Below are 12,285 nucleotides of genomic sequence, written 5' to 3'. Positions count from 1 at the left end.
ATACTTCTCTTTACAGAGTCTGGTTTTCTAACTGCTTTGAGAAAGAGGGAGGAAAAGAGGGTAAATTATTGTACACAGATGGTTCTATAAGGGTATATGGAAGGTCAGAACCTCTGCTTCATTAAGGTTGTCTGATCAGGGACCTTTTCGCTGCAAAAAGAGGTAATAAGTAAAGGAAGAATCAATACATGGGAACAGAGAGCTGAGATGTAACGGAAACCATAGCAAAGACCAAAGTCAGTCTCTCTTTGAACAGGCCATTAAAAACCTACAGACAAAGACTTGGAGAGAGTCACCTGATAAACAAGGAGAAACCTGAGAATCACCTGATAAACAAACGGAACCGGATAATTTGGGACATATGCATCTTCCCTGCAGTGGTGTATGTGGGGGCACACATGAAACTTACTAGTAAACTTTGTGGTAAGCTACCCAGACAGCATGGGCCCCAGGTCAAGGGAGGGGTATCAAGCAGGCTGACAGACCATGCTGGCATCTGGGCAGAGCCACAAGTGCAGAGTGCCTCTGAGATAAGTGTGCAAAGTGCACACATCTCTTTGCTAGTGAGCATCAGGCTGGACTAGACTGCAAACTGGAGGCCTGCACAGCAGGTAAGAGAGACTTGGGATTGAGACAGGGCTATGGCATGGATGGGCCATGCCAGTGTTCCACAAACACACTTCTGATTTTAGAGAGTAGGCTGTCTTGTACTTTTACTAGTGGAACAGCAATCCACACCAACTGCAGAGGAGGATGGGGTGTCTGTACCTGTTATGCAAGTATTGTTACACAGGGGTGTGCCTTGTCTGTGCCAGTCCATGTAGCCAACCCTGCCAGGCAGGAGTGGGCATGCATAAGTATGTGTGCATAAGCCTCTTTCTCTCTCTGGGATACGTAGTCAGACTTGCTAGTGAATATGTAAGCAAACAGGAAAGTAGGAGCCATGTCCATCAGCCTGGGACAGAGACCCCCAGGTACCTTGGTTGGCCTCCAGCAGCTGGGCAGGAGGAACCTCCAGGACCAGGAGCTGCTGAAAGCAGCAGTTGCTTATAACATCCCTTCACAGGTAATTCTTTCAAAAGTTGGCATAGTTTAGTGAAAAGCTGCATTTAAAGCTGCTCTACACTGGCCACTGAATTGTCTGCTTTGCTTTCATTGCAGTGACAGAGGCAAACAAGAGACATTCTAGCCAAATGAATTTTGCTTAGTATTAAAAGCTTCAGAAGACTTCCTTAGACAATTCATAAACCTAAAAAGATCTCTAATTATCTTAGTTACAGCAGCTTTACTTATCAAAAAGTATATGTAGAACAGGATACAAGTCATTTAATTCAAACAGAAACACTCCATTGAATTAGCACTGCTTCCAGTCAATTATTACAGAATCACAGAATGCATAAAGCTGAGAGGGACAAGAGTGGGCCATCTGGTCCAACACCCCATAAGAAGCAGGGCCATCTTATTGCACATTGAACAGGATTCTGTCCAGACAATGTTTGAACTCCCTAGGGATGAAGACTCCCCAAACTCTCCTTGCAATCTGTTCCAGGGCTTGGTCCCTTGCACAGTAAAGAAGTTCCTTCTCATGTTCAGGTGGAACTTCCTGTGCATCGGTTTGTGCCAGTTCCCTCTTGTCCCAGTTCTCAGCACCACCAAGCAGAGCCTGGCTCCATCCTCTCGACACACCTCCCTTTAGATACTTCCAGACATTGATGAGGTCCCCTCTCAGTCATGTCTGCTTGAGGTCTTTCCTCATAAGAGAGATGCTCCAGTCACATAATCATCTTTGTGATATCCAAGAAATCCATTAAGCCTGTAACCATCAATTTTTTTTTTCCTGGGACTGTTCATTAGAACAACCTAGACATTTTGTCAATCTAAATACTAATATTATGAAAAATCTCCCTTGAAAGGAGCATTTAAAACTTCATAAAAAAATTAATTCAGTCACAAATGTGATATATTATACTAATATTATAAATAGTCATTTATATAATAGATACAGCTTCTCACCTTTAAAGTTGAGTATGTATATGGATAATGGTAAGCAAAGTAGCATACATCATCTTTATGATGGAAAGTCACTGTGAATGTAATTGTGTAATAGGATTTTCCTTTCTGGCCCCCAGCAGCAATCGAACTTCTTGAAAAGTGATTCCTAAATCAAAAAATGAAGGCAATACACACATTAGAATAATATTTTTTCATACTATTGATTATTTCTGAACATCCATTCTAAGGGTCAGAAGGATTTTTAGAGACTGTATTTCTCTTCTATGTACATACAGGTTAAATATAGGTTCCCACCAGCTTTAAAGATACTTTATTATAACAGTGATACACACATTCATTTTCATTGATAAAAGGTGAGCAAAGAAAAACAACCAACAAAATAAAACAAACAAAAACAAACCGAAAAAGTAAGCAAAGAGCCACCAACCAAGAAGGATTACATGTTGATATGCTGCACCATCTGATCGTGTGTTTTAGAACTCCTCTACAATAATTCCATTAACTCCAATAATTCCACCACACATTACAGAAGGCTTATCACAAGGACCATGAGACCAGTATTACTGGAAGTTACTAACAGGATTTCAAGTAAGCATGCATGTATATGTTCCCTTAAAAGCTTCCCAGAAACAGTGTCCAATTTCTAAGAAAAGTATAAACTATTAACAGCTTAAATAGTAGTAGTATGCTTACAAAATGAGAGTCTGTATATTTCTATCATATATATTACTCTCTGTAGTAACTCAGAAAAAAAACCCTTTTCACAACAGAGTAACATAGAACTATCAAATGCAGAAAAAAGAACTTCTGCCCAAAGACTGGACCTCATGTTAACCTTCAATGTAAGATTTGCTGTACGTTTGGTTTGTGTGGGTACTTACTTGTAGTAACAAATATCTGTCCCAACACGAGTCCAATATGGTCGAGAACGTAGTGCTTCCTGAACAGAATACATGAGGGGCTGCATACCTGAAAGAAGAAATGCATCTCACTTTAATGCTTACCATTAAACAGAAACATATTAGCAGTAATGGACCACATCAACACTTACATACAACTCTACAAATTACCTCTGCTTATTCACTCACTATCAGAGTGCATTTTCATGAATGTCTGGGTATTGTACTGTGTTCTTTTTAAACCAGATGATGAAAGGTTACTGATTTTCAGAAAATAACAACCAAAGAAAAGACTTATGGAAGACCAAAATGGAATGTTTAAATGAAAGCTGAGGTTTGCATGAATGGTAGAGTACAAGCAGTCTTCAGTTCCACTCCATCCAACTCACACTATGAAAAGGCTTCACAGAATACGCAAAAATTTGATACTATCATCCATTCAGGTAAATAACTGAAAAAAACCTGATGTTTCAGCACAATTTTTTTAACAAGTAGCTCTTTAAAGTCCGGGTTTTTTTTATAGTATATTCACATTGAATACTTAATATGAAGTTAGAGGAGAAAAAATACATAGTAATTGAATATAATTTATTATTAGATTATTAGCCAATCACACTGACTGACTCAATCAGTGCAATAAAAAAATCAAAAGAAATTATTAAGTATGCACAACATTAAAAAAAAAAATCTGAACTGACTAATGAAGATTAGTAAGTAACTTAAAAGCATCTTATTACTGGTCAAACTACCAGGTATTCTGTGACTTGATCAATGTGGATGAAAGTGTATAACAGAGGAAAATACAATATTACTCAGTAACAAAAGTTTGAATCTCAAGGTGGGAGGAGGAATTTCTTCCTTCTTAAAGGACAAATTTCAGAATATAGCAGGAAAAAACAAACAGTTTTAAGCTGAGTGACATACACACTACATACACACTCCCAGACAAAAGGAAGAAAGGTATTTTCAGCCATTTGTAAATGTTTGAATGAGGCATACACTGCAAACACTACTTACTACAGACAGCGATGTTCACTTATGAACCCCAGTATTTCAAAGTAGACTTATTTTTCTTTACCATCAGTAAGACAAAACTGTTTTGGAATGTCTCCACTTACATTCACATCTACCCCTATGTAGAAATAAATTAATTAAGACAACTGTCATTCTTGCTGATCTGAGTGAATCAACAGGTTTTGTTGTTGTTCTCCTCTGCCCAGTGGTCCTAAGACAATTGTAGTTGCAGTTACCAGTAAATTTCTTCTGCATTGGCCTCACTTACAACAAAACTTCATTTTAAAAACTGACAGCCCTTGGTTTAAGATGCATTTCTTCTTTTTAACTACAGCTATCAAAATATTTTCTAGCAATATTATTAAAATAAAGAATTTAAACTGACAACATGAATACTGCTGATCCTGTGGAGGAGGGAAGGAAACAGCTGAGTTGACTATCACAGGTATTTTTTACATATTTCTTCTCAAAGAAACATATCTTACCGTAGTTGAACTGACTGTTTGACTTTTCACAGTTGATGATGTTAAACCGGTAACCAATGCCAGTTTTCATTCCACTGACTTCAAAGTAGAACCATTGATGATAATGATTGCTATTTATATCTGAGTTCAGAATTAGATCATACTCATTTCTGAAAATTAACAAAAACATATCAATGATCGTAAGAAGCAGAAATAAAAGGCCTAAACCATGAAAAGTAGCATTCAAATATCTTACTTTCTGATCTGAATAACTTTCCGTAGGTTTCCAGATTCAAATTTGGAATTAAACTTCAAAACATCTGCTTCCTCTGGTATAGAACAACTATAAGTAGAAAAAGGGACCAAAATTAATAAAACAAACTTAGCTAAACCAAATAGCTTTATTTTAGTCCTCACTTATCAATTCAGAAACTATTTTGGTCCTTCCTCCAAATACAGCCTAGATAGCAAAAGCACTATTATGTCAGATCAAACTTAGTATGAAATCTGCTGTAAATATTATGAGTCATATTACAAAGAAAGTAGAACTGGCTTAAGTATTACTTGAATATTTTTTACAGAAAGGTAAAAACTTACCTCAAATTATCAAGGTCATACACAACTCTATCTATAATGTCATTTTGATAAATCAGCCTTTCAATATCTTGACAGATTTTTGTTCTAAAAAAGAAAAGCAGAGTTCTCACTTAAATTGTCACTTACTGTTTCCAATCACAAAAGAGGAATTGCCTCATACATGGAAACTAATGAAGTTGACATGAAGACAGTGGTACAGTTCAGACACTCCTCAGCTTCACCCCCACTTATGTGCACAAAGTCAAGGTGTATTTAAGTTTAAACACCTGCATTCACAGCTGCCTGAATCCAATATTTGTATGTGAGGGAACTGAGTTTTCATGCACACAACTCACTGGGTTTTATCTGAAGGAAAAAAATGCAGTTTCATACTTTATAATAGAAGCAGAAATTACTCAACCATTACTTATGTTAATACTTTAATACATGACAACACTTGATAACATTAGTAACTTAAATGAATCCTACCATAACCAAAATTAAAGAGTTTTAGGGAGTAGGTTATACAGTGAGTGTGTTAGTGAACTAGCTTTTCACCTCTGGAGATCTAGGTTCATTTATCGACTATGTAACAAATAAGAAAGAATTTGGTGACGTCAGCCAAATGTCAGGTGTGTGCTTATCCAGAACATAAAACCATTGCACAACTGGCAGTATCTAGGTCCTGGCTTGGAAAAGTAAGAATGTGTTGCAGTTCAAGAATGAAATATATTGGCAGAGCTGTGTGGAAAAGCTTGCACAGCACCTGCAATAAGAAGAAAAGGAGGTAGATTAACAATGAAGAATACAGAAACAGAATGGTAAAGTATATTTACTGGAAATTCTCAATTGAATTAAAATAAATACTCTTAACAAATGAAAAAAAAAAAAAAGAAGGTAAGTGCACAACTCTAGCACATTGTATTAAACTGAAATTAACTGAAAAAGAAAAGAAGTCACAAGTTTAAATTCAACTGACAATATTGTGACAAGGCTGACTCACCAGAATCCATCTCAATAGGTTCAGCTCAGGACAGAATCACAGATTTTTGACCTTACACTTGATCTTAGAAAACTCATTCAATCTTGGCATGCCTCTAAAATGCCATAACACTCCCTAATATCACAGGAGTTTTGCCAAGACAAAATCCATCAATGAAAATCCATAATAAGTATTTTATAAATAATAACATAATTTAAATACCATTATATTAACCAGTGTAGATGAAAGCCAAGAAGAAATAGTATTCAAGATGCTCATGAGAAGGAGAAGTAGTAGCAGACATTTTCACGTTCCAAAAAATGAAGACAAACTATTTAAAGAAAATTAAAAGAAAAAGAAATCTAGGACCAACACTGTTGATATGAGCCCTGTGCTTAGAGATTACTCCTTTGTGGATCCTGATGATTAGAAAACACTGAAGTGTACAGAAAAAAAACCCAAACCAACTAAATTTTTAAGGAATAGAAATATCTAAATTTATAGGGTGTTTTACTATATAATTTTCTTCCTAAAAAGATAGAGTAGTATCAAACACTTCAGCTATAATCAATTTAATTTATCCTAACAATAATACATTGGTGAAATATTTTGTGATAATTAATTACATGCTACTAAATTTAAAAGAGAAAGAAAAAGCACTCCAAAGCACAAATTCAAAAACATTCAATCTCCTGGCACATTGAAAGACTAAAAAAAACCCCAAATTCTACATTGTCCTAATAAAAATAAGAAGAAAATCCATTAAGTCACACTTAGACCCCACACAATATTTTCTCAAATTACATGCATGGATTAAAGCAACTATTTATTTTCTAAGTAAGACTTTCCCAATGAGCAGTAACCAAGTGCTTACATGACAGAGAACGTAGATCACACTGAATGTGAAGAGTTAGGAGACAGCTTTGTAAAAGACTTTAAAGCTTTTCCATGTCCCCTACCAAACAATTTTTACAATCCACTATAAACTATGAAATCATGAAAAGATTATGCCGTTTTTAAACAATTTCTGAGAAGATTTTTATATTGCACTATCAAGACTGAGTCGTTTGTAGAAAATGGAATTCTTAAAACAGTGTTCCTTTAAAATGTGATGCTGGATTTTTGATTCAGGTTTAGCCATATTACCTGGTATTTCATTCTTGTTCCCCACAAGACCTCAAGAAGTTACTTTCAACATAAAAAATACAACAAAAATAGAACCTTACAAGTTAAAATATACCCTAAAATTATCTTCATGGTGTAGAAATCAGCCTTATGTATAATCGTACAAGGTTTACTTTTCCAGTGCTATATATCTAACAATGAGCACTGGAAAGACAAATTGTATCTGACTTCGCTCAATGTTTTTATTCAGGGAAATTCAGAATTATTAATTACTACAAAAACATACATAAGGATTTGCAAGATTTGCTTAAATGCAGTTCTTAGGTGATTCCTGACTCAAGACTACCTCCCTTCTAAATCAGCTGAATATATCTAATAAATAACTTGCTAGGGAAGATTCTCCTCCTTCAACACTGAATAATACGTTCATTATGTCATTAGTGTTCCAGCACTTGTCATTTCACTACAAAGATCACTTTTTCATTACTTGTGTCAAACAGCTGAAGGATTTTCATTCAACCACCTAAAGACACTTAATCATTTTAATATCTAAATATAAATAAAGAGAAACTCATTAATTTGGTTATAGTCATCAGTATAAAGGTGAAGGTATTCGGTCTCATAATTAGGCAATTAGCTATGAGGTCTCATAGCTCTACATGTTCTGCTACTGTACTCACATATTGTTTTTACAGTAACTCACTATGTAATATTAGCCAGCTCTTCATACCACCTCCACAAATTATTCTGAAGAATCTCATCACTCTTCATCATCTTCTATTATTGCTCAGTGAAGACATAAAAGGGTGTGTTGATATGGTTTTTGTTATATGTCATTCTGCAGGACCTAACACAAAGTGCATGCTCTGCATTTGTTAACTCTAAATTCTCTTATACTGTGAACACTAAAGCCAAATGCTTTCATGTATTAATTTATTAACTTTCTCCACTATGTTCCCCTGAAAGACAGATTTTCAGTTCAGCAGAGAAAAGAGGTGAAGAATCTTTTAATAATTAACTGTCCTATCTTTGCTAAGACCTGAAAGGAGCATTCAGGTGAGGATTTTTAAGTTTAGTTGGTGGTGGGTTTTGTAGGTTGGTTTGTTATTTTGCAAACTACAAGATTTACATGGGAAATGATGAGGAGGGAGAAAGGGAGAATACATAATTGAATTTCATATTTAGAAATTGAATTCCAGAATTAGCAATTACAGAATCAGACTGTGTTCCTCTTTATGGCTCTGTACTGATCAATGCATACTCACCTACCTTCAAACTGCTTTTCACTGGCAACTGTTTTAAATGCCCAAGTAAGCAGCAATTGTGATTAACAATCGTTTGTTAATCACAGCCATAGTTAGGGTTGTGTGAGACCTCTGGAGATCATCAGGTTAATCTCATCCTAAACACTGTTTCTCAAAGGAATGAAAACAACAAGGAAAAACGGAGTACGGTAACTCACCTCTGCACCCCATATCGCCTTTCCAGAATAGGTTCCTTAAATGGGGGTGGAATATGGCCAAAATAATCTGGATAGGCCACTTCTGAGTATTCCGGAATAGACTTTGTGTTCTTCACCATTTCAAGATAAAGATCACAGTCATGAACTGGTGATACATCAGAAACTTGAAGCATGGTATGCTCTCCTGATGAACTAGATCTAGAATCCTCCTCCTCCTCTGAATCCACTCCAGTGCAGCAGAGTTTTCCCAGCTGGACAGATGATCCTTCAAAAAGACTACTTCCACAGGGTGAAACATGCTCACAGGGTTTACTACAAGCAAGTGTAGTAATGTTAGCTTTGCTTTCCTTCTTTACGACACACCCTGTACCATAATATTGATCATTTTTTGCACTATTCTGGAGACTGATTCTGTCCAAGCCTTTCACAATTTCTTGGCTTAGACATTGGCATGATGGAAGCATGTTTCTTTGATCATTTTGGTGATGTAAACTACTGCCTTTCATGCTATCTTTCTTTGGTAGTTCCAGAAACACTGGCCTTCTATTGCATTCCTCTGTCAATAAAGGATTGCACTCCTTTAAAGCAACTCCTTTTGTTGATGTGTTTGTTTCAGTAGAGTGCTCCTCACTGGCCGTAGGAACAACAATAGGTCCACTCAAATTTGCATCAGGTACAAAAGGCTTTGGTTCCTTGGAAACTAAGTCCCATTCCTTAAAAAACAAAGGTGAAAAAATAATTTAAAAGATTATTAACAAAAAATATACTGTTCCCAAGTTTCAAGTACATTAGAAACATTTGTCTTTTATTGTTTTAAATGAAATTTAAAAGGTGACAGCTGTTACAAGGCATCAGAGCAATGAAGTTTGTCTTTTACATCAGAGTTTGTCTTTTGCATCAGAGCAATGAGTTTATCTTTTACAAAAAGGCCTTAAAGCAATAACAAGCAGTTCATTAAAAACAAAGTATAAAGTCAATGCAATTACCTAGGCATTTTAACTACCTATTTTAAGCAGGTGCACAGCATTTAAGGAGATGCCAAACACAATTAAGCGTTCTCAGAAATCTCATGTCCTTCTTCACTATTTTACTTTCTGCTGTATACAATAATCAGACATCAGAAAACAGTTTTCCTTTATATCTACCAAGTGTACCCCTTTCTCAGTAAGACTGAAGCAACCATAACACCTAACTAAATAATTTACGATAAAGTACTCCCATATGTAGGTCCAGAACTGCAGACCCCTGATTCTTGGCTAGAGGAACTGTCCACCCAAAAAAGAACATCAAAGTATATCCCAGAGTCAACCTGACATGGCCAGAAATGTCCTGGGAACAATATACTTTACCTGAAAGTTTTCTGAAAGTTCTGGGAAAAATTGCTCATACATTTTCAGTTCTTCTATGGGTCTTCTCAATTCCTGTCTAGGTTTCAGTTTATTAATATCAGTCTCAATATCATCATTCTGAAAGATCACCAGAACAAATTAATCTTGCATCCAAAATTAATGAACTTCTACACATTAATCTGAAACATTCACCTTTACACCTGATACAGCCATGCTTTAAAAGATAAAATACCACTATTTAAAAAATAGCTGAACTGCTGCCTTCACCATGATGATCTAGACTGCTCAGTATTATTAGTATGCCTACACCTCCATTTCAACAGCAGTATTACAAACATCTCAATTTACTTGCTTTCATCCAATCTTCATATACACAGATATCAGATTTTACAAGAAATCTGTGCATATTCCCAGCACAGAACTTGGAACGTGAAGACTTCACCTGATTGCAGTGACAAAGCAATACTGCTTCTATGGAAGATACTCCCTCCATCCGGGCTCATGAGATCCTTGAATATATTATGTTTTTCCAGTTCATGGATAGACAATTCTATTAACTCCTGAATACACATAACACAAAAATATAGAATAAGGCAGTTCTGACTAAATACCCATCCATGTCCCAACTGGCACCTAGAGAACAGGAGAATACCATCCCTAAGTGGTACAACAGTTAGAGGTATGATGTCTACCTCTACAGCTGGCTGAAATTCAGCTATCTTGCTGAAACACTGATCTAGCCAATACCAATCCAGAATGCTGGAAAAGGTTAGAGCAGCTCCTCCTTATGGACCAGTTTACATGAGAAAAGCAGGCTGAGAGAAGTACAAGATGGGAAAGGAACACTGCTAAAGGAGTGGTTCTGTTCCGTGGTTCTGTTCCACTGCACTCCAGATACATCACATGTGAAGCAAATAAATTTTGACAAAAATCCTGAAGCAATCTGAACAAGAATGGCTGATATTTTCAAGCAGCACACACCTTGTTTAAGTTATGAAGCTTTTTTAATTTTAGAAATTGCCCTGACAACCTCCTCAAACTACGTCTAATACTTAAAATGCGCTTATATACCAGATTCAAGCAATTTAAATAAAAAAATGTTGTATCTGACTTTGCCTATTAATTTTGTCTCTACCAACCTTAAAATGTTGGTCCTTGTCATCATCAATTTCAGTTTCAATTTCTGATTCTGTTTCAGCATCATCGTTATCATCACTTTCATCTACTACATCATCCACTACAATACAAAAAGGTTTTGTAAGGCAGATTATACATTTAATCCAATTATACATGCTCAAAGAAGATTTTCGATGCTCCATGTTTATTTTCTTTTTCACGTACTCCTTGAAAAAAATGTGAAAACCAATTAGTAAACTAGTGCTGGGGAGGTTTTGTTAAGTTTTCTCATAGTGTTTTCCATGCAGAAAATTTGCTGATTGTCATTAAAAGGCTCATTTAGAAGTTTGCAAATTATGCTGATTTTCTACTGTATGCAGAATGACTATATGTACTGCTTTTACAATACTAACTATACAAGATTATATTTTTAATAAACCCAGACCTCTACCCACCCCGCAACATTCCACATGTCTTTTAATATAAACGTCTTCCTTTTAAAGCACTATGTATCCTATTTCCTTTAGGTTTTTCACTTCTTTTATAACAGGTAACAATCTATTAAAAAATCATTAGTTCACTTTAGTAAACAAAGATATTTCTAAATAGGTACAATACAGTACCAATCTACTGTATTAAGCAGAGATTTAATTTCTGTGGGTTTTGAAACACATTTCTAAATCTATTTCTACTTTGAAGACAAAACATAAACAATCTTTGAACTACTGGAGTCTGACCCACATGAACCCCAATAGGATAGCTTACTTTCAGGAGATTTTGTTTCAGGAGATATCATGAATAAAAAATATTAATAAGCTGACTTTGACCCTTCATTTCAGATTAATTTTCTGACAGCAACTTCATTAGTTGCTTACCAGGTCTGAAGCTGTTTCACCTTATTGGAATATGTATTAATCACCTGAAAATAATGAAAGGTGTTCACAATGGGATGAATCGATTTTCTACAAAGAACCATATAAATGCTTTGCAGTACAGTGTTTTCTAAGGGACTGCAACAGTTCAAGAAAGCAGTTCTACTTTCTCATTATGCAAATGAAGGAATAACCACAATAACATATAAAGGCCAGTGCTTCAAATGGCAAACATTAATCTAAATGCATCACATCCTAATTTATCAAAGTAACAAAAAGAAAGGAAGGGATATAAGCTCCTGTAAGACAGGATGTACACTACAACACGTTCCACATAAGAGAATATATATGCTACATGAGTTGAAAGGAGAGACCACTTAAGTTTGAATACAGCCTGCTCTTTACACTTCAGA

At 35.7% G+C, this 12,285-nt stretch overlaps 1 protein-coding gene across 5 annotated transcripts in view; it reads right to left on the bottom strand.

The window, feature by feature from the left end:
* Nucleotides 1-12,285, bottom strand: part of AGTPBP1 (ATP/GTP binding carboxypeptidase 1) — a 63,285-nt gene that overhangs the window by 26,139 nt on the left and 24,861 nt on the right. For all 5 annotated transcript variants that reach the window (XM_053932121.1, XM_053932122.1, XM_053932118.1 and 2 more), the window contains 8 exons: nucleotides 11,024-11,121; nucleotides 9,885-10,001; nucleotides 8,536-9,248; nucleotides 4,988-5,071; nucleotides 4,647-4,733; nucleotides 4,412-4,560; nucleotides 2,895-2,982; nucleotides 2,014-2,158 (listed from right to left, as the gene is read on the bottom strand). In XM_053932121.1, coding sequence (XP_053788096.1) covers nucleotides 2,014-2,158; nucleotides 2,895-2,982; nucleotides 4,412-4,560; nucleotides 4,647-4,733; nucleotides 4,988-5,071; nucleotides 8,536-9,248; nucleotides 9,885-10,001; nucleotides 11,024-11,121 — 1,481 coding nt within the window. The remainder of the gene's footprint in view (nucleotides 1-2,013; nucleotides 2,159-2,894; nucleotides 2,983-4,411; nucleotides 4,561-4,646; nucleotides 4,734-4,987; nucleotides 5,072-8,535; nucleotides 9,249-9,884; nucleotides 10,002-11,023; nucleotides 11,122-12,285) is intronic.

The sequence above is a fragment of the Vidua chalybeata genome, chromosome Z (genome assembly GCF_026979565.1).
Source record: "Vidua chalybeata isolate OUT-0048 chromosome Z, bVidCha1 merged haplotype, whole genome shotgun sequence".
NCBI classification, from domain to species: domain Eukaryota; kingdom Metazoa; phylum Chordata; class Aves; order Passeriformes; family Viduidae; genus Vidua; species Vidua chalybeata.
The sequence above is the reverse complement of the archived record's forward strand: the minus strand, read 5'-3'. Positions and strand labels throughout refer to the sequence as shown.